Source organism: Eptatretus burgeri, chromosome 4, assembly GCF_056783735.1.
Source record: "Eptatretus burgeri isolate ZD-2024b chromosome 4, Ebu_testis_v1, whole genome shotgun sequence".
Classification (NCBI taxonomy): domain Eukaryota; kingdom Metazoa; phylum Chordata; class Myxini; order Myxiniformes; family Myxinidae; genus Eptatretus; species Eptatretus burgeri.
Genome location: NC_140964.1, coordinates 96481276 through 96507436, shown reverse-complemented (window position 1 = coordinate 96507436; position 26161 = coordinate 96481276). Strand labels below are relative to the sequence as shown.

The 26161-nt window shown below is 42.9% G+C and overlaps 1 protein-coding gene across 6 annotated transcripts in view; it reads right to left on the bottom strand.

The window, feature by feature from the left end:
* LOC147028714 (ephrin type-A receptor 7-like) overlaps window positions 1-26161 on the bottom strand; it is a 468482-nt gene that overhangs the window by 217356 nt on the left and 224965 nt on the right. For all 6 annotated transcript variants that reach the window (XR_015057684.1, XM_085879384.1, XM_085879380.1 and 3 more), the window contains 3 exons: window positions 14169-14293; window positions 12993-13155; window positions 12186-12291 (listed from right to left, as the gene is read on the bottom strand). Coding sequence is in view for 5 of the 6 variants with exons in the window: in XM_085879384.1 (XP_085735510.1) it covers window positions 12186-12291; window positions 12993-13155; window positions 14169-14293 (394 nt within the window). In the remaining variant the exon portion in view is untranslated. The remainder of the gene's footprint in view (window positions 1-12185; window positions 12292-12992; window positions 13156-14168; window positions 14294-26161) is intronic.

Sequence of the window (26161 nt, the reverse complement as noted above, 5' to 3'; positions counted from 1 at the left end):
ACCAGAACGGGGTTGTTAGAGGACCTTGAGCACCCTGCAGAAATATAGTGGGGACAAATCGCAGATAGAGCAGGGGGGGGGGGGGTGAGACGGGAGAGGAGATGGTAGAAGACAGAAAAACCACCGACTTGCCTGCGGTGAGAGAGTGAGAGGCCCAAAGACTCAGCCTCATCATGGGAGAGGCCAATGATCCGAAATGCCTTGGTTTCCACAGTGTGAATCTGAGAAAGGTGGAAGGCAGGAGAACTAGCCCAGAGGGGAGAGCAGTACTCCATCAGGCTGTGGACGAAAGCTTTGTAAGTGGTCAGGAGCTCAGGTGGGCCGAGGAAGGACTTTGCACGACAGAGGATTCCCAGTCGGCGACTGACTTTGGAGGCCAGGTTGGAAATGTGGCTTTCCCAGGAAAGATCATGGCAGATTGTGTGACCCAGAAGCTTGAAAGCAAGGACTTCTTCCAGAGGATTGTTGAGAAAGTGGATTGGGGTGGGGGTGTTCTAAACGGTCCTTTCGGAGAGACATAGTGAGAGTGTGAGATTTGTTCGGATTGAAAGACATGTTCCACGTATTGGACGAGTTTGTGATTTTACCCAGATCTGCAGTGAGCGAAGAAGCTGCTGATTGCCTGTCTGAGGGATGACAGATGATACAGCAGAGGGTGGAGTCATCAGCAAAGAGATGAAGAGGATTTTCCAGAGAGTCGGAGAGATCACTGATGAAAACCAGAAAAAGAACAGGGCCTACAACACTGCCTTGAGGAACTCCAGCGTAGACAGGAAGAGGGGATGAAAGAACTCCATTTGACAGGCACCTTCTGAAAGTTCACGAAAATTAATGTTCTCGCCATGAACTTTCTGCAGGAAACTCATCCCATCTTTGATATACAGTAGGTGGACAGCTGAATAATTTACTGCTGAAGATACATTTTTATCTCACCTGGACTTTAGTCAGGTGAGCTTATGTGATCGAGCAGTGTCCCTCGGTGAGTGAGTGAGTCAGTTCGTAAACACTTCAGTCATTATCGCTTGAACAAAACACACAATTTTGATGAAACTTGGCCACAAGCTTCCAATCTGATGCCTGGCGAAGGTATATGAACCGCATCAAAATCTTCACTCATTAGGGGGGTGTATGGGTTCCCCCCCTCCAAATAAGTATTTGGTCTATTTTCCAAAACTACACAAACAATTTTGATGAAACTTAACCACAATCTTTATTCCCATGATGTACCAGAGTGTATGAAATGCATCAAAATCTGCACTCAATAAAGGGGTCGAATGGGGGGGGGGGTGACCCCCCCAAAAAGGTATTTATTTGTTCTCTTCTCTGAAACAACACAAACAATTTTGATGGAACTTGACCATAACATTCATCACCAGTGATGTACCAAAGAGGATCGACTGCATCAAAATCTGCACTCATTAAAGGGGTCTACTGGGGGTTTTTTGACCCCCTAAAATAGGTATTTGTTCTCTTCTCAGAAACTACAGACACAATTTTGATCAAAGTTGACCAAAACCTTCATCACCCATGATGTACTAAAGTGTCGACTGCATCAAAATCTGCGCTCATTAAGGGAGTCTATGGGGGAGGGGGGTAGATTAACCCCCCCCAAATAGGTATTTGCTCTCTTCTCCAAGACTACACACCTGATTTTGATCAAAGTTGATAAAATCAACATTAGACGTGATGTACCAAAGTTTGTTCATAGCATAAAAAGAAAATCAGGGTCCAAGGGGATCTGAGGGCAGTTTGAGTGACTGTTGCTCCTGATCGAGATGAGTTTCAGGACACGTGGTTCTATTTTTCTTGAGGTGTCATGCCAAAGCTGTCTTCTTTGACTTTTTCAATGTTCCTTTGTAGTTACCAAGTGACTAGGGTAATGGTCCCAAGGGGATGGCCAAAACCTTTACCCAGTTACTGCGGCAAGTTTAGTCGAAAAGGCAAGTTTCTGTGACTCACACCCAGCAACAAATGGCCAAACATCTTATTGTCTGCTCTGAGGATGGTCTCTTTGTTTAATACTTTAGACTTTTTTCTGTTTCTTCACACCTGTGGATGTTTGCATTTGTTGCTTTTGAAGCTGTTCATGAAATTTCTGCATCTGCTTATTGATCCTTTTTTGTGTGCAGTGTCGAGGCCTACGGAGGAGCCAGAATACAGAATGGATCAAGATGCAATGTAATGAAAAGAACAGCAAAAGTAGAGAGGTGGGGCTGGGGGGTGGGGCAGACACCAACAGCAGGGTTCAGAGACAAAACTTGAGGAGACTCAGAGAAATGAGGGGAAGAATGGGAGGAAAGGGATAACACAGGGGTGAACAAGATGGACACAGCCTATCGTCTTGAAATTGCTGATAAGCTGTCTTGCCTATTTAGTTTGCTCTTTGGAGATTATTTGCAATGTCAGGAGAAGCATCAGTTGCTGTGGAAATGCTGAAAATGGATTGTTTCACTCGTTTTGCAGCAAGTCAACAAGTGACAACATTTGCTTCATCTCTTCAAATGCTTGATTGCTGACCAGGTGCCAGTATCTATGTCATTCCTCGAAGCTGTTTCAGGCATATGCTCCTGTACTCGGTAGTGAGGCAATAAATACTCACTGCACTGCCCCTGGTTTGAAATTGAAGCCCTTGGAGGTTCATCCAGAGGTTTGTTTGTCATTTTTTAAATTGTCTCCCTGATTGTTTCATCAAACGCGATCTGACCAAAACGAGATTTATCTCATAAATGCAACGATAATCCTCCCTTTACAAGTTATGAGTGGACATCTGGTTGATCTTCTGATAGTCTGATCATTTCTGTGTAGTACATTGACAGTTATCTATTGTACTTGATTTTGGCATGTGTGAAACACCATAGCAGCATTGAACAGATGGCATTCAAATGGAGAATTTGTCTGTCATCTGTTCAACATACTTCCTCCGTATCTTGACAGCCTGATCAGGCTTGGAAGTAGCTTCACCGGCCATATCAATGGAGGACATTTATAACTGTCCATGATTGCCAGCAGCAGACCATAAGTGGCCAAGGCACTTGTGGAAGAGCACATCGATCGTGGTAAAAGATGGGTGTTCCATCTTTTACCATTTCAGCCAAAATGTCAGGACCATCTGGCTGGACAAATCTTTGGCATTCAACAAAGTATGGCACCCCCACTCTGTTTGCCAGGATTACAAGGATGTCTTCGCACATGGCATTCTGACTTCCTCGACCTGTCAAGATACTCGTGGAAGAGCACATCAATCCTGATAAAAGATGGGTGTTCCACAAGGACAGCTATATTTTCTTGTGTTGTTATCTGATGCAGTTCCGACACCAATTCCTTGAGTAATTATCATTCTGCTTCTTGGCTTCCTGACAACTACCGTTTGATATTAAACTGACTATTTAAAAACCATAATGAATTGGGTCACCTGATCGAAACTAAAAGCACTGTAGATCTTTCTCTTACTTATCCTGATAATCCTCAGGCATTTTCCAATAACCAATAAAGAGATACAACCAGCAGTTTGTTTAATGCTCTTTTGCCACCTACTATGATAATAACATCTGACCTTATAGCTGTAAAGAAAGCAACATCAATGAAAATGTTCCATCAACTGAAGCATACCAACATGCTAAATTTCAAAATAATCGGTTCGAAATTTTGGCCGATAGGTCGAGTACAAACAGAGTTTCTGTCAATTATAGCACTAACTGGCCACCATCATTGATTGATCCATTTTCTGCCACTAACTTGCCAATCTAGTAAGGCCAGCATGATGTTTTTATTTTTGGTAATCTACAGAAATAATGTAGTTTTAAAAACCAGGATGTTTTGCTGCTCAAGGTGGTACTGGTAAGTGCTCCAGATCATTCAGTAATGTGCTGGAGTCCAACACATCCTTTTATATTCCCACGTTACAGCTACATACTCTTCCCTTTCTGCCTCCTGAAGACTGTGAAGTTTCACTACGAAGGTGAAAAAAGTTCTGACTGGCCAAGACTCTGCCTCAAAGATGGCTGAAATGGAATCAGTGTGCATGCTCACCAATTCTGCCCTGCTTTGCTTGCTTCTCTTTTGTCTGATCTCTTTGACTTGTACGTTTAAGTTTCGGCCACCTTGCAACTGACTGGAAGTCAGCCAACATAACTCGTAAACAAGAAGAGTGCAAAACCACTTCAACTCAATGAAGGACCAGTGAGCTCACTTCCAATAAGAAGTAAAGGTATGGAATCATTGCTACTCACGTCATTTCTTCTTTTCAACATTTCAAAATGTCTGATATCTGACCATCACTTTAGATTCTGTCCCAGTGAGTCAACTATAGACATTCAAAACACAAACACTAACACACAGACACACAGTTCATGACTATCAGTTGCTGCAGAACTGATACTTGGCCCATCCCCATCTTATTGTCAGGTCAGATCAGATTAGATCTGTGACTTGCTACAGTTACCATGTAAACCTGTACTAACCTGTTCCATGGTCGGGTTGTCAGCGACAAAAGAGTCTCCCCCACCAGGTTTCCTGGTGAGGAGGGTGTATGATATGGACACCCAACAGGATTAAAAACAAAACCTGTCAAAGGGTGGAGGAGCTCTTTGTGAGCCAACGGCCATCCAGATCTAATGCCCGACTGTGTCTGTAGACGTCCTCCTACAGTTAGGTTACTTTTTATTAGGAGGTTGGTGGCAGGATTTGCACTCCAGCCACTGTAAAACCCTTCACTCCACAAAAAAATACTAAAAATGAAAAGAAATCTGAAAACCCACTCTGTGGGAGTACCTCCTGCGCAGCTGCCCTCCACAGGGCAGCTCACCGGATTAAGGGATTGGGGCAAAGCCTTCGGGACCCCCACTCTTTCATGATAGGAGGAAAATCACGGGGTAACCTTCCCGGATCAGATTGTGATAGTGTGTGTCGGAGTGGTGCTGAGGTGTCATCCACCAGACGGCGGTCTCCTTGGTTTAACCTGAGGCGGTCCCTTCAGGTGGGTGCCTGGAATGTCCTATCCCAAAGAGAGGATGATCACCTGAACTCAAGTGTTTGAGCATCGGTATTTCAGCACTCTCTGAGGTTTGGAGACCAGATTGTGGCAAGATCATGGTGGGTGGATACACCTACCATTGGTCTGGTCGCTCTGATGGTTACCATGCCCAAGGAGTTGCTGTAGCTGTGTCAAACAAGCTGACTCCAATGAAAATTGAGGAAGCACCAGTCAACGAGCATATTAAGAGAATAAGGATTCGTCACTCCTTGGGTGTCATTTCCCTGGTGTCTGTATATGCTCCAACTGAGACAAGTGATCTCACCGTGAAGGATGCATTCTATGCCACGCTCGAGTCTGTGGTTGGCCAGTGTCCCAGGCGAGATAGTCTTTTAGTTTTGAGGGATTTCAATGCATCGACTGGAACTGATGGGGACGGTTAAGAGACATGTGTTGATCCCCATGGATCTGGAACTGTGAACCAGAACAGCACCAAGTTCCTTCACTTTGAAAGAAGTCATGGACTTAGGGTGTTTGGTTTGTGGTTTCAGCACACACAGGCTCATCGCTGGACTTGGTATTCCAACGCTGGTGATGTGGCAAAGGATCTTGACCATGTGATCGTTGATGGTCACTGAAGAATGATCCAGAACTGCAGGGTCTACCAGAGTGCTCAATTCCTCAATACTGACCACAGGTTTGTGGTCACAACTCTGCAGTTGCTGGCTAAATCTTGGAGAATGGTACCATCCCAGCCTTGGCAAGCTATAGGATGAGAGGGTAACTGAGGAGTTGCGAACAGGCTGAGTGGGGATTTGCAGGGTCTTTGTGCTTTGGGGAATCCTGAAGAGTTGTGGAGTGCCTTCAAGGCCACAATCCTTCATGTTGCCGGTGGATGTCTTGGAACTCACTGAAGGGCGAAGAATTTTGTCTCTCAAGGAACAATGGATACCATTGACCAGAGTCGCAGGGGTAGGCTAACTGGAAGAGCTGAGCTGTTCAGGGAGTTGAGGCATAAAACTGGATATGTGCTGAGGGTGGACAAGGTGGCCGATGTGCGAGGAATCTGTGAGGGGGTAGAGCATCACCTGTGGTCAAATGATTCCCGTCATGCTTTCAGGGGAATTCATGCATTGCGTTCCTCGAAGCCCATCCCTCAGTGCACTGCAATTAGAGCAGAGGGACGTGGGCTCTTGACAGAGGAGTCCGAAGTGAAGGCCAGCTGGGCTAGATACTTTGAGTGGCTGGACCAGGCTGATCCACCAGCTATTGGGATTGATGGCAGGGGTGTTTCTATCCCTATTGCTGACCCTCCAATCAACTTTGAACCACCTTTGTTTGTGGAAACACAGGCTGTGGTGAACGGGTTGAAATGCGGTAAAGCTCCTGGGATTTGTGGCATTCACGCTGAACTTCTCAGGGCTGGTGGAAATGCTGTACTCATGTCATGCATGCAGTTCTGTGCTTGGCCTGGAACACAGGCATCATCCCAACTGACTGGAAGAGGGGCCTTGTTGTCCCTCTCTGGAAAGGGAAGGGTGATCGCCAGGACTGCAACAACTACCGAGGGGTGATGCTGCTCTCAGTGCTGAGCAAGGTCTTTGCTCGGATAATTCTTGATTGGGTTCACCACCATTTGCTTGAGTACCAGTGCCCAAAGCAGTCAGACTTTACACCAAAGAACTCAACGATTGACCATATCCTTGCCCTTCAGGTCCTCACCGAATGTAGATGAGAGTGTTAGCAGCAGCTGCTTGCAGCCTTCATTGACCTCTGCAAAGTGTTAGATTCAGTGAATTGGGATGCCTTCTGGAGGATTCTTGGGCTTCGTGGGGTGCCACCAAACTGATCAATCTGATGCCTGAACTATACTCTGGAACTGAGAGTGCTGTGAGATGTGGTGATACCATCTATGACTTATTTCCAGTTGTTACTGGAGTTCATCAGGGGTGTATACAGGCCCCCACACTTTTCAGTGCTTGTATGGACTGGATTCTGGGGAGGATGTCGGAGAGATCAAGCTGCGGTGCATCGTTTGGGAATATCAAGATCTCTGACCTTGATTTCGCAGATGATGCAGTCATCTTTGCAGAGACTCTGGTATGCTTTTGGTGCCATTGAGGTGCTGAAAGAGGAGTCATAGCCGCTGGGATTATGGGTTTGCTGGATCAAAACTAAGATTCAGGCTTTCAATGACATCTTGGATACTGCTATCTTGTCTGTACCTGTTTGTGGTGAGGATGTTGAGGTCACAGAGAGATTCACTTACCTTGGCAGTGATATTCATGTCTATGCTGGCTGTGAGCCCGAGGTCAATGGATGTCTGGGACAGGCCTCGGGAGTCATGGATTCACTGGATCATGAGGAATGGCACTGTCAGCCGGTACCTGTGCAGGAGGATGAAAGTCTGAGTCTTTAGGTCCTTGGTGCTTCCAGTCTTGCTCTACAGATGTGTCTTGGACTCTGACCAGGGATCTGAGACAGAGACTTAATTCCTTTCTCACCAGGTCTCATCAGAGAATCCTTGGCTATCGCTGGTCAGACTTTGTGTCCAATGAGTGGTTGCTGAGAGAGACTCGAACGAGATTTGTTACCTGCATGGTCCGTGAGCGTCAGCTGTGGCTGTATGGACATGTAGCTCGTTTTCCTGATGTTGATCCTGCTCACCAGATTCTCTCAGCGAGAGACCTCGTGAGTGGAGGCGGCCAATGGGCTGACCACGTGCCTCGTGATTGCAGCAGGTTGATCGCCATCTCTTGGAGATGGGGATGGGCCAGGCGTATGCCTGGCGGATGGCCAGACGGCGGTCCCTGAAGTACCAGCAGAAAGTGGACACAGCAATGCGCTGCTCCGGTGCATGCTCCCTGACCTGACCTGACACACACACACACACACACACACACACACACACACACACACACACACACACACACACACACACACACACACACACCTAAAATCTCAGCCAAGATGTCAGGACCATCTGGCTGGACAATTATTTGGCATTCAGAACAGCATGGCATCACACTCTGCTTGCCAGGCATGCAAGGCTCTGTCTTCACACATGGCATTCTGATTTCATCGACTTCCACAATGAAACTGTTGCTGTCAATGGAATATTTTCCCCTCTTTTCCCCATCGAGGCTGAAATGCCCCAGGGCTGCATATAAGGTCCAGTGTTGGTGCTGATTTACACAAACGACATCTTCAGTTATCTTTAAAACCCTATTTTTCCTTTTTCAGATGACTGCATTGTCTCATACAGTAGTATCCAGTAGCAGCTGTGTCACTCTGTTGATCTGGAATTGATTATACACTGGTCTGACAAATTGAAGATGTCTTTCAATCTCAGAAAATGTCATAGTCTCACCTTGTTGCTCCAGAATGATTGTCAAACGGGCACACCTATCTTTTCCATGGTGCATTCACTGGAAGACATTCAGCCTCTTGACCTTCTTGGCTTCACAATCAGCCATGACCTTTTCCTGGGATGACCATATAGCAACGTTGACATCTAAAGCCAGCCACAGACTGGGCATCCTCATTTATTACAATTCATTCCTTGAAATTCAGAACTGTTCAAAGCCCAAAAAGCCTTTGTCCTTAGTCCCATGGAGTACCACTCTCCCTTCTGGGGTGGCACCTTCACATCTATGGAATTATATAAACTCTAAAGCCCTGAATGTATTTGGTAACTCTCATGAAGAGGCAGAAGTACAAGGCATATTAAGTTTCTTGCATATTGCAGACATGTTTTGTGGCTTCTCTTTCCTTTTCTTCTTTTTTTTGTCTCTCTATCCTCCGCTGTTGCCCCCCTCTGCTCTCTCACCCATCATATCCTCCTGAGCTTCTTCGGAATGCACTCATTCTTCCATGTTGGCAGTGCACCACAAGCTCATGTGATTCTTCATCATTTATGATTTTATATTCTGCCATTCACCTGATCCAACCCGAACCCTGTGTTTGCAGGTTTCCGCCTGAACTCATTTCCTTTGCTTGTTGCATCCACCTGCTGCTATACTGCCTGACCATCAGAACATTGTTTTTTGTGGGGTTTTTTTCTTCTTCCATTTTTTGATTCAAAATGTTGTCTTGAGGAAGAGCGAGAAGACAAAGGAGTAACGGCAAACAATATTTAATCGCTGCCTTACAAAACAAACAAACAAACAAAAAAAACAACAACAATATTTAATCTTGCCTTTTCTCAACTTAGAATTATCCCTGATCTGTTTTATTCATTGGCATCGTCTCCATGGCTATGGCAGTGGCCTGAATGCCTACTTTCTGATGGTCGTGTGAAGATTATTGCACACATCATCGGTACGAGAATGAACATTCACCTTGAAGGATGCTCTATTGTTTGCTTGGACTGCACATTAACAGAGGTTTTGGCTTCTCTCTTGGCAATCAAACAAAGTGTCGGACAGTTTAGTGGGAATAATCAATTTTTAGACGAGACATCCCTTGGTATATCAAATTGGGGGACTATCTCGACTTTATCTAATCAGCAAAGGAGTATGAGGTGAGGATGGGGTGGGGGGGGGGGAGGAAAGAGGTGGACATGTTCTGAGTTTAGGACATTTGAGCAGTGAGAATGTAACTCAAGGGCAACAATTTTGCTCTTTTTGATTTTTGCATAAATAATATGCAGATAAGTCATGGTTTTCCTTGCAAATTATTTTTATTTCTCATACTTCAAGTCCCAGATTTAGAGCCAGACACCAATAAGCTGAGGATACATGAGAAGTCAATATAACAACAATAACCATTTAATAACAGCACATACACATACAGCATAGTTTAATAACGACTGTTTCTTCCTAAAGTTTTTCTCTATACTGATTAGGCAATATAGGCAAAACTAAAAGTTTGCAATGAAGCACGTGTACTGTGCTTTATGAAGTCATGATCAGAAGATGTAGACTGCATTACCAAATATATAAGGCCAGCTGAAGCACAATTTAAATGAACTATCTCAACGAGTGTGTGCACAGTCTCCACACACTGCAAATGATCATGTGCTTTTTATAAAGGTGCCTTATTGCAACATTTATAGTAATCCTACAATAGCGAGGCTTTGATGTAATACTATGGTGAAGGTCTTTGCATTTGCCAGCCTGACAACACACCTTTCCACATTCATTCCTTATTAATGGAGAGAGAGAGATGCACACAATTATTGGTTTGAGGATAATAATGTTTAAATGTCACTGTTGCCACCCCAGGGACCCGACTTAAACCCAATATTTTTGGGGATGCTGGGGACTGGAATCACTAGACCAGGATCCACAACTGAACTTGCAAGTGACCTGAAGGTGGGATGTGGTAATAATATGCCTGATTACAACCAGAATGTGAAAGAAAGTGTGAATAACACTGACAACTAATTAAAACCAAAATATTTTTTTTCTTTCTGGTGCTCTGCCCGAATGAAGCAAGTTGCCAAAGGCAGTCCCACAGCAAGGATTACAATAGGTGGTTTGCCTTTGCTTTCCCACTGGTAGTCACAGCAGGAATTTCGAATTTAGCCAAGGGTGGCCCCGATAGCTCGCTGACACCGTAGGATCTTTAACATACACCAATTAATTATTGCAGAACAGGACATGCTGCTTAAAATCAATCCGAGGGATGGCACACACATTGATGTCTCACCTGATTTCAAAAAACAGCAGAATGACAGTTTATTTCTCGGTCGAGATTCATACCTAAGCGAGACAGCCCAGAGAAGAGTACCCCTACCTCTAAGCTACCTCCCCAGCCCAGATAATGAATCAACGGTTGTAAATAAATAACCCTGTATATCTGTTTGCTATTCCATTATTTATATTGGATTATATAGTGTTGTGTTGCAAGTTTGAGCTGGCCCTTTGAGACCTACACTTGTATATACACTTAAACAACAACCATCACAGTTCCTGCTGGTACCTGTGTAGGAGGATGAAAGTCTGAGTCTTCAGGTCCTTGGTGTTTCCAGTCTTGCTCTACAGGTGTGGGACTTGGACTCTGACAAGGACTCTGAGGTGGAGATGTAATTCCTTTCATACCATATCTCTTCGGAGAATCCTTGGCTATCGCTGGTCAGACTTTGTGTCCAACGAGCGGTTGCTGAGAGAGACTCCAATGAGATTTGTTACCGACATAGTCCGTGAGCGTCAGCTGTGGCTGTGTTGACATGTGGCTCATTTTCCTGATGCTGATCCTGCTCACCATTTTACTTTTCATATCTACCTTCTTTCGCCACTGAATTTGGACGGAGGTTATGTTTTCACCCGTTTGTCTGCTATCTCTCTGTGAGCAGGGTATCTCAAAAAGTAATGGACAGATGCGGACTAAATTTTGTGGACAGGTTGGGTGTGTGACAAGGACGGATTGCTTAGATTTTGTTGAAGATCCAGATACTATAATTCTTTGGTGTAATTATTCACAATTGAAAGATGGGGACAAAAATTATATATATATATATATATATATATATATATATATATACATATATATATACATATATACATATATATATACATATACATACATATATTGGCTTGTTTGTATCCCGATTAGATTTTGTTTCAGGTCTGGATGCAGATCCGGCCTATCATTGGCCAGTGGGATACCAATGTAAACTGCTCAACTTGGCGGAGGTCTGTGCTCTACTGAGTTCAGGTCTAGTTTATACATGTTTTGTCATACTTGTACTTGGTGTTCAGTTTGTTCATCAGACTTTCTTATGTTTCTGTGATTACTAAGTTGCCTGCTTTCTGGATTGTTGCATATAACCATGTTCTTTCCAGTTCTTGATGAATCACTGTCCCCATCTATCTCTTTGTTGTCCCTACTTGCCACCATTTTGATTTTCAGCTAAAACATGTCATTAGGAGTCTCAGTTACCCACAACATAAACACAAATTCCCTCTAAATTATTATCTGCCATTATCACACCACAAGTGTTCTGATCAAACTCCAACCTCCCTTGTATTAGTAAAGCCAGATGCTGTCATTGCAGTTAACGCTGGACTTTCCCATTATATTTACTGAAATTTAATGGTGAAAACAAGGTGGATATACTGTGCGAAACCAAAGGTGTATGCATTAGGAGAAAGATGACGAAGAAGAAGAAGAAGAAGAAGAAGAAGTATAGTTGAAGAAGAAAAAGAAGTAGAAGTATAATAATAATAATAATAATAATAATAATAATAATAATAAGATATTTCCTCACCTGCCTTTGAGCAGAAAAAACACGATAAGGATCAACACAATAAGACCCGTCACAATGGACAGCCACACGATCGTGTTCTGGCTTTGCTCTCCTGTCAGGTCAAGTGCTGTTTGAATAGAGACAGATAGATCTCATATTATTATCATTATACCTATAAAATCAAACACGTATTGCCATCTATGCAGGCTGTCCTATTTCTGTTCGACATAGTAAAACAAGTCGATGGCTTTACCATCGCTATTAGTTCTGCTCATCAGGGCAGTGGGCATGCTCCTACAATGGAATGCAGCCTATGTGTTGTACCATGGAGTACACCTTTCATACGAAGACGTTTTAGGTGGTACTCACTTGCACTCAAGGAACTGTGAATGGTATCTTTCAAAGGAACAACACAATTTGTTTGGAATTTCCCAACATCTTAATGGAATGAGTATATGAATTAAAGAATTAGTTAATAATATTCTTTGAGAAATTAGTTAAATAATTAATTAAATAATTAATGAGTGTGAACGACGTTGCCTGGTTTTAGAACAGGTACGCATGAGTAAGTTTGACTTTGGTATAAAGTCAAAGATCATACTCCTTCCATTAACAAAGATGTTTTTAATATGGATTACATGAACCACTCAAATAACTTGTATGAGACCAGACAGGATCAGAAAAGTAGATATTCAAAATTTAATTTTTTTTACCCACATTGATCAATGCTTCATTAATCACTACACTTTGTGGATTTCCATTTAGCCGACATGGGGGGAGTACAAATTGTGAGGATGCCTCTGCAAAGTGGGTTTAACAAGGGCTCACACTGTTCGGAGGTTTGGAACTGGAAGGCGTTGCTGAACGGGCCAAACCCTGCAGCCGTTCTGGCGCGAATCTGCACGGAGTACATAGTCGCTGGTTTGAGGCCTGTCAGAGTCACGCTGGTCCACTTTGACTTCACGGTTGTGTAACTGACTTTCTTCTGTACCTGAAGGGTTAATGCAACTCAGAAAAAAATGGCTCGTATACGAAATGCAATAGTTTACATGTAAAGTAGAATTTTCATGCACACACAAAACATTGCCAGCATTTGAAAGAGTCATTCCTACACTGTAGTGAATAAGTGAGGGTGACGATGGTGGGTTATGGGATTGAGTATAATGAATAACTAGTCTTGCTCATGAAGGCAGTTGTCGATCGGTGTTGGCAGACAAGAAAAACGATGAATGGAATGAACAGAACGTTGATTGAAGCAAAGAACACATCTGGCGTTTACCCCCTTTTCGTGTTCCGATGAATGGTTAACGCCTGAAATGTCAGCTTCTCGTTCCCCATGGTGGTTAACATACCTCAAATGATTTCATTAATTATGGGATTGGGTAGGAGATGGAGGAAAGGCAGGAAGGTCAATTAAATAATGATGAAGTAGAGAGCGAAGGAGATCGGAGATTGGCGAATGATTATATGTTTCCTTCATTGAGAATGAACAATTTGTGTCATGTGGTTAATGACATAAATTGGGGTAAACATTATTCAGCAAAAGCTGAAAAAAAATCATAAATTGTTGTATTTAAAAAAGAAGAAAAAAAAAAAAGAATTGACACCCTCCTCATACCTAACTCCACCACTCACCTCCTTTTTTAGATTCTCCACGTTTACTCCCTTTTGCGTAAATCCATAGCCTTTGCAATTGAGGTTTGAACAATAATTCTACGAAATAAAGCTGTTATTAACAGCTCATTGTGACGTGTCTTGTGATCAAATGACAACTTTTCAAATGTAAGACAGGAGAACCAAGTTAAAAAAAAAAAATAACGATTTCACAAAATAATGTCATGCAGAAAAGGTCATGAGCCAATTCATATCTTGCTTCTTGTGATTCAAAACTCGACGCAGCATGAAATTTAAATCTCGGAGTGTCGTATCTTGCATATCCATTTTACAATCTCATCAAACGAGGTGCGCATGTGTGGTCATAGTGTGGAAGCAAAAATCAAACACCTTTTCGCTGAACGTGATTTCGTACTCCAAAATGGTGCCGATGTCGTGCTTGGGCGCGGTCCACGAGAGACTGAGCGAATCCTTGGCCACGCTTTCCTGGTAGATGTTGGTCACTTGCCCGAACTCTGCAGCACACCACCACAGTCAGCATCTCTCTTTAAATCCAGAGCTTTCTCAACTCCAAGGAAACAAGGACAGAAGAAACTGTATTTTGGCGTGCCATGACCGTCCAATTAATCGTTACATCCATGTCCATTTAAGGTATCAGCAGAGTCTGCATGGCCATAGCATTGGCTCAAAGGTATACTCTTGTGAAATATATCATGGAATATTTTACTTTCACATGATCGAAAACGAGACGCCACAGTAACATACTCTCAAAAGTTCAGTGTGTTCAATGATGCAGTGCTTCCTGCTGGCATCAGCAGGACAGCTATAGTTGAAGACAACTCGACTGGGAATTCAGTTAAAGAACCGACAGGTCAGAGAAATCCCACTACCTCTTAATCAAGATAGCCATGGCTATTACTTACTTGGCCCTGAGCATTTGACTACATTCAGAAAAGTAGAATTTGAGTTCAATTCAGGTGATGCATTCACAATGTTCAGCCGAATAATATTCTGCTGTGGTTGGCTCAAAAGCATTAAACCTACAATTTAACCGAATCGTGATGGGCACTCTCCGTGTGGTGATGAAGAATCTATCTCCCTCAATTCTTGACTTTTCTTCGAGACTATAGTCACCTGGTTTGTTTGCTTTTCAGGTAGACCTGTGGTTTTTATGCGATCACTTAGAAACTCGTTTCATGTTTTGTTCGCTTCAGGCTTTGCTTCTAAATGAAGCAAAAGTGGAAGAAAATAACTTTGAGCTGAAGTAGAAGATGGCCACTCTTGGGCATGAAAAACTTTGGATGGATAGAAAATGAGTTGTAGGGAAAGGATGTGATGGGATGGAGAACTCAGACTTGCATCGGAGCTGAAGCAGCAAGTCTGTAAATGGAAGAGTACAGAGGGTAAACCTCGTGAGGAAATCTCTTCCTTTAAAGGACATGAGAAAGAAGCATAAGAAAGAGAAAAACTTCACTCAGTTGTGCAGGAAGTTTACGATGTTTTGCACCAATCATGCTCCTTGGTGTTCTCTCAACTGTGGCATATTCCTCCTCTCAATCAGCTGTCACAAATTATTCTCTTTCACTAATTTTAGCTTCCAAGCAAAATGATTTTTTCATTTCATCTTTTTGACATTACAGTACTTTGCACTTCCTTTCAATGTACAGTAGTTTTAATGTTATTCCTATTATTACAAGTTTTGTGGTCAATGGGGAGTACCTCGTACTCTGTCGACACTGCACACTTACACGGATTGATCTATAAGAATCTTTTAAATATCTGCAGGGTGGTCCAAAATGATATGCAACTTTTTATTTAACTACAATATTTTTTTAATCATTGGTCGATGTTATTTGTTTTTGTCGAATAACACAAACGATTGGAAAAATAATTGTTTAGTTTTAGCAAAAAAATGCTTCAACAAGCAATAAGCAGTGATATTATTAGTCATTGATGAAATGCTCAATCAAAGCACAACACTTCTGGATGACAGCTGCCTCACAGACACTGAAGTTGTCGATGATTGGCTGAGAACTTGGGCTGGTATGCATCCGGTTTCCCATGTGGTGTTATTTTTCAACTCATGCAGTGAGTGTGGGTTGTTTTCATATAGTTTAGCTTTGAGCACCCTCATAGGTAGTCATTGGGAGGAGACAGATCCAGAGGGAAGGGAGGCCATGGGTTGTCTGCCTGTCAAGAAATGAACTGATCACCAAGGAAATGTGGTCTCAAAAACTCCAAAGCACCATTAGATGCATGCGGTGGTTCACTGTCCTCTTGGAAGACGACTGAATTAATGGTGATGTCTTGCTTCCTTCTCAGTGCCGGAAGGTATCTTCTCTGCAGTATGTCCACATATAGTGGGGAAACTTAGCATTACAATTGTGCATTTTGTTAGGAAAGCACTAAATTTGGCTCACTAGTAGCCTATCATATTATGAACAGATTTGGATATTGGGCCATCTCAAAATTTTTGATGGCAGTGGAAAATGGCTGCCACAGCCATCAGCGGCTGAATTTGAGATGGCCCAATATCCATATCTGTTCATAATATGTTAGACTACTAGTGTGCCAAATTTGGTGCTTTCCTCACAAAATGCACAATTGTTATGCTATATTTAGCTAAGTTGCCCCACTAATATCTACAGTGCCTTCAGAAAGTATTTACACTCCTTGACTTTTGTCACATTTTGTTATGCTGCAGCCTGAATTTAAAATGGATTAAATTAAACATTTTTGTCCATAAATACCCAATATAAAATAAAAAATACACAAAATACCCCATCGTGACAAAGTGAATACGTGTTTTTAGAATTTCTTACAAATTAATTAAAAATGAAAAGCTGAAATGTCTTGCATCAATAAGGATTCAAACCTGTTGCTTGGACGCTCCAAATTGAGCTCAGGTGCATCCAATTTATTTTGATAATCCTTGAGATGTCTCTACAACTTGAATGGAGTCCACCTGTGGCCAACTCAATTTAATGGACATGATTAAAAAAGAAACACACCTTTCTATACAAGGTCCCACAGTTGACAGTGCACGTCAGAGCAGAAACTCCACCGTGAAGTCCAAGGTACTGTCCGTAGAACTCAGAGATAAAATTACGAGGATGCATAGATCAGGGAAAGGGTATAAAACAATTTCTATAGTGTTGAAAGTTCCCAAGAGCACAGTAAGCTCCATCCTTAGGAAATGGTAAGAATATATAACAACGCAGGCTCTTTCCAGAGCTGGCCATCTGACCAAACTGAGCAACTGGACAAGAAGGACCTTGGTCAGGGAGATGACCAAGAATACAATGGCCATTCTGACAGAACTACAGAGTTCCTTGGCTGAGATGGAAGAACTTGCTGGAAAGCCAACAATCTCTGCAACACTTCAAAAATCCAGGCTTTATTGGAGAGTGGCCAGGCGGAAGCCACTCCTGAGAAAAAGGCACATGATACATGCCTGGAGTTTAAAAAAAGGGCATGTGAAAGACTCCGAACATGAGGCAAAATATACTATGGTCTGATGAGACAAAAATTTAACTCATTAGCCCGAATGCAAAGCACTACATATTCCAGAAACCGAGCACAGCTCATCACCCCAAGAACACCATCCCCATCATGAAGCATGGTGGTTGAAACATCATGCTATGGGGATGCTTTTCAGCGACAGGGATTGGGAGATTTGGGAGGATAGAGGGAACAATGAATGGAGTCAAATACAGGCAAATCCTTGAGCAGAATCTGCTTCAGAGTGCAAAAGACCTGAGACTGCAGTGAAGATTTCTATTCCAACAGGACAATGACCCGATGTGTACAGCCAAAGCAACACTGGAATGGCTTCAGAACAAGAACATGAAAGTCCTTCCCAGCCAAACCCCAGATTTGAATCCCATTGAAAATCTATGGAAAGACTTGAAGATTGCTATTCACCGACACTCCCCATCCAACATGACTGAGGTTGAGCAAATCTGCAAGGAAGAATTGGAGAAAATTCCCAAATCCAGATGTGCAAACCTGATACAGACATACCCAAGAAGACTGGAAGCTGTAATTGCTGCCAAAGGCTTTTCTACAAAGTATTGACTCAGAGGGTTGAATACTTATTGACACAAGACTTTTCAGCTTTTCATTTTCAATTCATTTGGAAAAAAAATTTAAAAACATGTTTTCACTTTGTCATTATGTCATTTCAGATTTCATTTTGTGTAGATCAATGACAAGAAAAGTTTAAATTTATTCCATTTTTAATTCATGCTGCAACACAACAAAATGTGACAAGTCAAGGGGTGTGAATACTTTCTGAAGGCACTATAATCGGTGTTCACTCTAACTGTTTGTCCAACTTTATTCTTAAAGAAGAAAGGTCTTATTATAACACTACGTCCGCAAGCACACCAAACCATTACTTTCACTGTGGAAACTTGCTGTTGCATATGTTCCTGCAGTTGATGTTGTGGTGAAATTGCATGTTCTGTTTGTTCATGTGACTGCTGAGATGGAAGTGGGCCACACCATTGAAGATGATGCTGAGAAAATTGTGGTCTTCTTGGTGCTGGGCAATGGAGATGCAGAATTCAAACATCTCTCTATTATTTTGTTCGGACTGATGCTGCAGTAACTGCATCTTTAACGGATACAGTTTCAGATCATCATGTGTGATTGTGCCAATAGTAGTTACCAGTAAGCTGGTGCTCATTTTGCTGACTTCGGAAGAATGACTGGCTGAGTCAACCCACCTGGTGTTAATTTAACGGGACAAAAGAGGCACAAACTCAAGACCCTAAGATCTTAAGCCAGCCAAAATCAGGCTTTGAGCAGTCATGTACTTCTGCAACACGAGAACATCACCTCTGCTTTAATGCCTCACCCACGAGGACCTGGGTTTGTGATCGGGAGGAACAAATAAACAAAAATATGGCCATTCCGACCTGATAAATGCATCATGGTGTCAAACGTCATGACAGCTTGTGAGCACTGTGCTTAACGCTCAGTGCTTGTGAGCAACCTGATAAATGCATCCCTTTGCTTCCTGCCTGCATAGCTTCAGCAGTGTACACTTGAGTCAATTTTAGAGAACAAGAATTACTACTCACAGATTACACCATTTTGACTGATATTGGTAGCGAACTGTGCATTACTGATCACCCAAACTAGGAAGTTTAACACGATGTATGGACACTAATAAATGTCAGTGTGTGTGTCAGTGTGTCTTCTCCATAACTCCAAAACCATAAAACCTCGTAGCCTGAAACTGTGCATGCATTCGAAGAAAACTCCAAGGAAAATACCACGCTCTGGTGCCCCGAGCGAGCGGTCTGCATTCCAGCGCCCTGAGTGAGCGGTCCGCGCTCCATCGCCCTTAGCGAGCGGTTCACACTCCGGCGCCCCGAGCGAGCGGTTCACACTCCAGCACCCCGAGCGAGCGGTCTGCCCTCAGTAGCACCGAGTGAGCGGTCCATGCTCAGTCGCCCCAAGCCTGCAGTCTGCCCTCAGTCACACAGAGTGGGCGGTCTGTGCTCAATCACCCCGAGCGAGCGGTCCGCGTTCCATTGCCCCGAGCGAGTGGTTCGCTCCCTCCCTGCCATCTGCATGCCGTCGCCCTGAGCCAGCAGGCTCTACTCTGTCGCCCTGAGCGAGCGGTCCACGATCCGACATCCCGAGCGAGCGGTCCGCGCTCCGTCGCCCCAAGTGAGAGGTTCATGCTCCGTCACCCTAGGCGAGTTGTTCATGCTCAAACATCCTGAACAAGTTGGTGTGAAATAATACCTGATTAGCAAGCCGTTTGCTGTATTAAAGTTTTCTCTCAATTACCGAGAAATATTATATTTTTCAACCCGTCACACACAGCTGTGTATAAAGCAAATGTTGTGAACATATCCCTGAAATGTCTATGTAAATGCAACATTGTTTTTCGGTGAAAGCTACTCATGTTTTTTGGGTTGTTTCCGATATCAGGCAAGCGTGTGTGTGTGTGTGTGTGTGTGTGTGTGTGTGTGTGTGTGTGTGTGTGTGTGTGTGTGTGTGTGTGTGTGCTTTTATGGACAATCTGAAGGCAATGTATGAATGATGACAATAATTTATCATCACAATTTATCCATCAAACAATGTATGTATATATATATGTATAGGTCCGGGGTCGTTTGCGCATGCGCAGAACGCACCACGACTTCCAGGGGTCGTTCGCGCAAGCATATATATATATATATATATATATATATATATATATATATATATATATATATATATATATATATATATATATATATATATATACTTATATTTCCCACTTCCATCAATATATATATATATATATATATATATATATATATATATATATATATATATATATATATATATATATATATATATATATATATATATATATATATATGCTTGCGCGAACGACCCCTGGAAGTCGTGGTGCGTTCTGCGCATGCGCAAACGACCCCGGACCTATACATATATATATATATATATATATATATATATATATATATATATATATATATATATATATATATATATATATATATATATATATATATATATATATATTGTGACGTACACAGGACTTGAACAGTCCCGCCAATGTAGAATGGGCCGAAACGATTGAGGCGGTTTATTTTTTATAACCCAAAGATGGCGGTTTTAATCGCTCGACAGCAAACGGGACGAGGAAGGTGGCACGAGTCGCTTTTCACTGAGTTAATAATGTTTATTTCTCTAACCAGAACGATAATAAGACTCGGCAAGAGGAGGGATCCGGGGCGATTCGACGGGATGGTGGTGTGGGTTCGGGCATGGGGGAAACAAACAATTCCAATGGATATACAAATCTCAAACCCTCTAAGGCGCCAGGTACACACACACACACACACACACACACACACACACACACACACACACACACACACACACACACACATACACAAAACGAAGCTGGTAGTCGGGCTTGCCTGTGGTGTCGACGTAACAGTCACTGGATTGGTGCCGGACGAGCTGGCGTTGCACTCGTCAGGGGCAGGAGACACGGTGGTGCCGAGGTTCCGTCAGCCCTGCCGCGCAGAGCCGCGGTTTCCGGCCTGTGAGCTCCAACCAGCCACCGTGGTGCTGTTCCTGGTGGTGTCGACCTCATGGTGTAGACCGAAGACCACTCACAGCAGCGAGGGAGCCAGTTCTGGAGCCAAGATGCGAGCAGGAGAGGGAGGCAGGTCCGCCCGCCATTCGGTCCCGTACTCCGAGCCAGCAGAACTCCAGAGCCAACCGAGGTGAGGCACGAGGCACAGCAAGGCCAGGAGACACAACAAATCGAGGAACGAACCAGCGCAACGAGAGAGCGCGCTCAGAGACAAACAGCCTCGACCAGACACTTTCTTTTTATCACTCTTCCTCCTCTTCTTCTCCCGAACAGAACCTTTTTATACTCGAGTCCTCGTCACTTCCAATCGAGCCCTTTTATTGGCCCTCCGCCGTCGCCTTCCGCCAATCGTGATCAAGGGGCGGAGCCATCCGCAGCACTGTCCTGTTACGTCACGGCAAGCCCACAGGGAATACTTAAAGGGGATATGCATACACACTTACCCTAACCCGTCTCCCTATCTAATTACGTGACAATTATCATTTCCCCCTTAAAGAAATGGACATTTACTAGACAACTTATCACCACTGAATTGCTACTTATTACATCGAGATCATGGTACAACTCGAACAGCATGGCATACCTAATTAAAATCCTAATTACCCTTTGAATGCATACCCCCCCACCCTCAGACGTAACAATATATACATATATATATATATATATATATATATATATATATATATATATATATATATATATATATATATATATATATATATATATATATATATATATATATATATATATACACATACACAGACACACACACACACACACACACACACACACCCCGTCGCTTCTCTGACGGGGGTATTGGGAGGGGGGTGAGAGAGAGAGGGGAGGCAGAGAGGATGGAGGGAAGGGAGGAGAGAGGAGGGAGGGGAAGCGCGGAGTGGGTGAAGAAGGTGAGAAGAGCAAGGAAGGGGTGTGGAGATGGGGAGAGTTTTGCCATACCAAACGTTGCTAAACACTGATGGAGGGAGGGTGAGAGAGAGAGGGGGAGAGAAGGAGAGAGAGAGAGAGAGAGAGAGAGAGAGAGAGAGAGAGAGAGAGAGAGAGAGAGAGAGAGAGAGAGAGAGAGAGAGAGAGAGAGAGAGAGAGAGAGAGAGAGAGAGACAGAGACAGAGACAGAGACAGAGACAGAGACAGAGACAGAGACAGAGACAGAGACAGAGACAGAGACAGAGACAGAGACAGAGACAGAGACAGAGAGAGAGAGAGAGAGAGAGAGAGAGAGAGAGAGAGAGAGAGAGAGAGAGAGAGAGAGAGAGAGAGAGAGAGAGAGAGAGAGAGAGAGAGAGAGAGAGAGAGAGAGAGAGAGAGAGAGAGAGAGAGAGAGAGAGAGAGAGAGAGAGAGAGAGAGAGAGAGAGAGAGAGAGAGAGAGCATGAGAGCGGCAGAGGTGTGGGAAGATGCTGCATTTTTTTGGAGGGGGGAGTGAGGAGTGGGCAGAGTGAGTGTGTGTGGGGGAGGAGGAAAAAAGAAAAAAGGGAGAGGGAGAAAGGTGAGGGGTAGACGAGGTGTTAGCAAAGAGAGTGAGATGATATGCTTAATGACCGAACACAAAAAGAAAAAAAACTCATGTCAGAAATGTTGTACACACAACGACACAACAGAGTTTGTAAAGTTAACCTCTGGCACAGCTGTAAAAACTATGATATCCCAGTTCCAGAAAATTTGTGGGAACATGAACCAAAAGCAATCACTGAAAACATGGAAGTACCAGTCACGAACGAACAAATTATCCTATCGAGCTGGAACATCGAAAACAAAGTGTTGCGATGAGATATCATACTTTGCTACAAAAAAGAGAAGAAGGCATTCCCAATTGAGGTGTGAGACCAGTGATTTTGGATGAAACGATGCAGAAATCAAGAAAATGACTAAATACCATGACCTTAAGAATGAAGTGCACTGATTCAGGAAGCTGAAGAATGCCAAAGTTATATCAATGATAGTTATAGCTTTGGGCATGATGTCAAAGAACCTCACAGAAATATTAAAAACCATCCCTGGGAATATTTCTACAAACACACGACAGTTCGAAGCTGTCTGGGGTTCAGTGATGATCGTGAAGAGAGCCCTCGGCACAAAGCTTTGAGAACAGCAAACTTCACAGCTTGGTCCATGAATCGTGACCCCTCACTGAAATGAAGGTGGATGCATTGAGCCCGCCCTGGGTGGACTACATTCTACATTCTGAAACCCGCATATGACGATACTAATCAATGACGTGTACACACACACACACAAACACACACACACACACACACACACACACACACACACACACACACACACACACACACACACACACACACACACACACGCTTTTTCATGAGCCACTAGCCATTCAAAATATTGCTGAACATATAAACATTTTTTGTACGTTCGTCACAGGTAGGACAAAGGTATTGGGAGACACAATTAAGTATTTGTACACTGTTTGTTAACAATGAATTGCATTCATTATAGCTAAGTTTTAATCCCTTCCACATTGTCTTGGGATAAGCTTGGTGTGCATTGGCATTACATGAAATGACAGCAAGTTTGTACACTTACAACTGTTCATTGATTGCATCACTGAGGGATGGCCTGTTTGCCATTCTCATCTGAGGCCAGAGCTCATGATGCTGGGATCTCTGGGTAAATTACAAGTGACATTCCAAATGTTCTTGGAACAAGATCTTCACACGAGTCCAAGAAACGCCAACGTTTATGTAGTTTTGATTAAATCAATATTTATATTATTAGTAAGGAAATGCTTTGTTGTTGTCAACTATTCAAACATGAATAATGAAAAATTTATATAACAATAATTTATTTTGGAGTAATGCGAGTCCCTCATTCCAAGACCCTTTTTGAATGCCCTAGACATATCCAAGATCATGCTGATCTGTCTGTCTGTTGTCTCCGTCCTATTCCATTGACGTCAGCTAAGGTCTTTGTCGAACATGTATATTTTCTTTCACGAGCCAATTCGAGTCCTCTCGTGGTTGGGGGAGAAAAATTAGGTGAACCACGATAGATTTAACTGAATAACACTTCACAAACTAGTGGATAATGCCTCGTGGTTGAGCTGAGGCCAGTGGGTTGAGCATGGAACACCAAGGAAATAACTGACAGATGAAGGGATGAGAAATGATGAGGAATAAAATATGTTGTAGATTATAGGACTCGGCACAATGTGCATGTTTAGGTGAACTCTGCTAATGACTGTCGGGAAGGGAATGACTTGGTGTCGATAGGATGGGTTCAGCAAAATTTGAGGAGATGGGCAGACAACCTAGATACGAGGAGAGAAACTGAGAAGGGTTTGTTCGGTGACAAATATGGTGTGGAATAGATCAGATAGGGTGGGGAGGTTGTTCTTCAGCAAGACAGAAGACGTTCAGAGAACTTCCCCAAAGTAAATAAATAAATAAATAAAGCTTCAAGCCAACGTTATCCAGAGATTGCAATGGGAAAGTCCTTATAATCCTTCACTATAATAGTTTAACAATAGAACCAGACACAGATTGTTAATTATATAACCTGATGTATGAACCAGAAAAAAAAATAATTACATTATTATGCGTTTGCTGGTGCGCGGTGTAAATGAAAATGCTGGAAAAGGAAACATCAACGCCGATGCAAGCGACAGTGAAAATGGCTTAAAGTCGATTTGAAACATAAGCACTGATGATCATGTAAGTGGATAGTGCACCAATAAAAGGGCAAGGTATCGAGTCAAACATTACACCTTTAGTTATTGTCTCCGAGGTGGTTATTTAACTCACAAAACTGGACAATAAACATTTGGACAATCATAATAAAGCAGTGCAGATGAAAACATTTTCATAATTCCTCTGAAATGAAGGCTGGACTGTTTGGTAGAAAGTGGTCTTGGATGAATGTTCAGCCATGCAGGTATTTGCTGTTTCCAAAAGGATCCTCTTTGAAACCGGATGAAGTTTCAACTCAGAGTCCATTGCCTCACTGTCCGAGCAAGTTGAGCGTATTTTTCTTGTATTCTTTCTCTCTTTGCACTTGCACTCCCAGCAGCCCTGAGCAGGTGGTGATCAATAGGAAGGATGAGGTCCCCAAGGAAATGCGTTCACAAGAGGGATGGGTAGGGAGCTAGGATCATCATTTGGATGTACCACGGTATTTCAAAATCGCTGAAGGTAAATGTCAAACAATATGAAGAGAGTCCAATGACCTTTTGGCAAATTGCTTGCTCACTGCTGTTGGGCTGGCAAATGGTGTGAGTTCTGCAATGCCAGCAGTAGGTTTTGAAATGCAGGCGGGATTGGGCCCTGTGACGCCGGAGAAATGAAGCGGCTGATACAGTTACAATTTACAGGTACTGATATATTTGTTTGGTTAGTTTTGAAATAAATACAAATTCTACTCTGATTCATGTTTGATATCAATGGCCTCATCACACCGGGAAAGCTCAACAAACATTTCACCGCATTAGTTGAAATGCCGTTTGTGGATCATGGCATGCACCACCAGCTGTTCTGTGGCAACATCATAGGCGGTACCTCAACTTGTCAGGGCTAAAGTAAGGTCACAGAGTTTGCTGTTGCTGCTATTACCAGATACACTGCAGAAGCAAAAAGTCATGGGAGCAACGGAAAGGGAGGAGATGGGCAATAAATCCAGATACTTGTGTCAAGCCCTTAAATGAGGCCAAAGGACTACCGGGGGTCATCCATTCAATGTCGGACTAACTGCTGCGGAGCGAAATTCACCAGACATGTTACCGTCAAATAAGTCAGCACATTCATTCAGCTGCTTCTTCACTCATTATATATTTATTTACTTACCTACTCTAACTATCGAAAGCAGTAAATAATAATAATCATGATAATAATAATAATAATGATAATAATAATAAGCGTGTTCGGTCTTGAATCCAACTGTGATAATTTTGCTTCAATTTTTTTTTCTTTTGACCTTAAATATATTTACTTCTGCCACCGAAGGTGGATGGAGGTTGTTTGAACCCTTTTCTGTCTGTTTGTTTGTGAACAAAATATCTAAAAAGGTTGTGGGCAGATTTGGCCGAAATTTGGACGAGAGCTTGGGTATATGACAAGGAAGAATTGATTAGATTTTGATGAAGATAAGTGATTCTTCACCATTGAGCGATGGGGCTAAAACGATATTATAGCACGATGTCTCACAAAGTTATGGACGGATTCGGACGAAACTTGGTGGATGAGTTGGTTAGGTGAAAAGAACTAGTCGATTAGATTTTA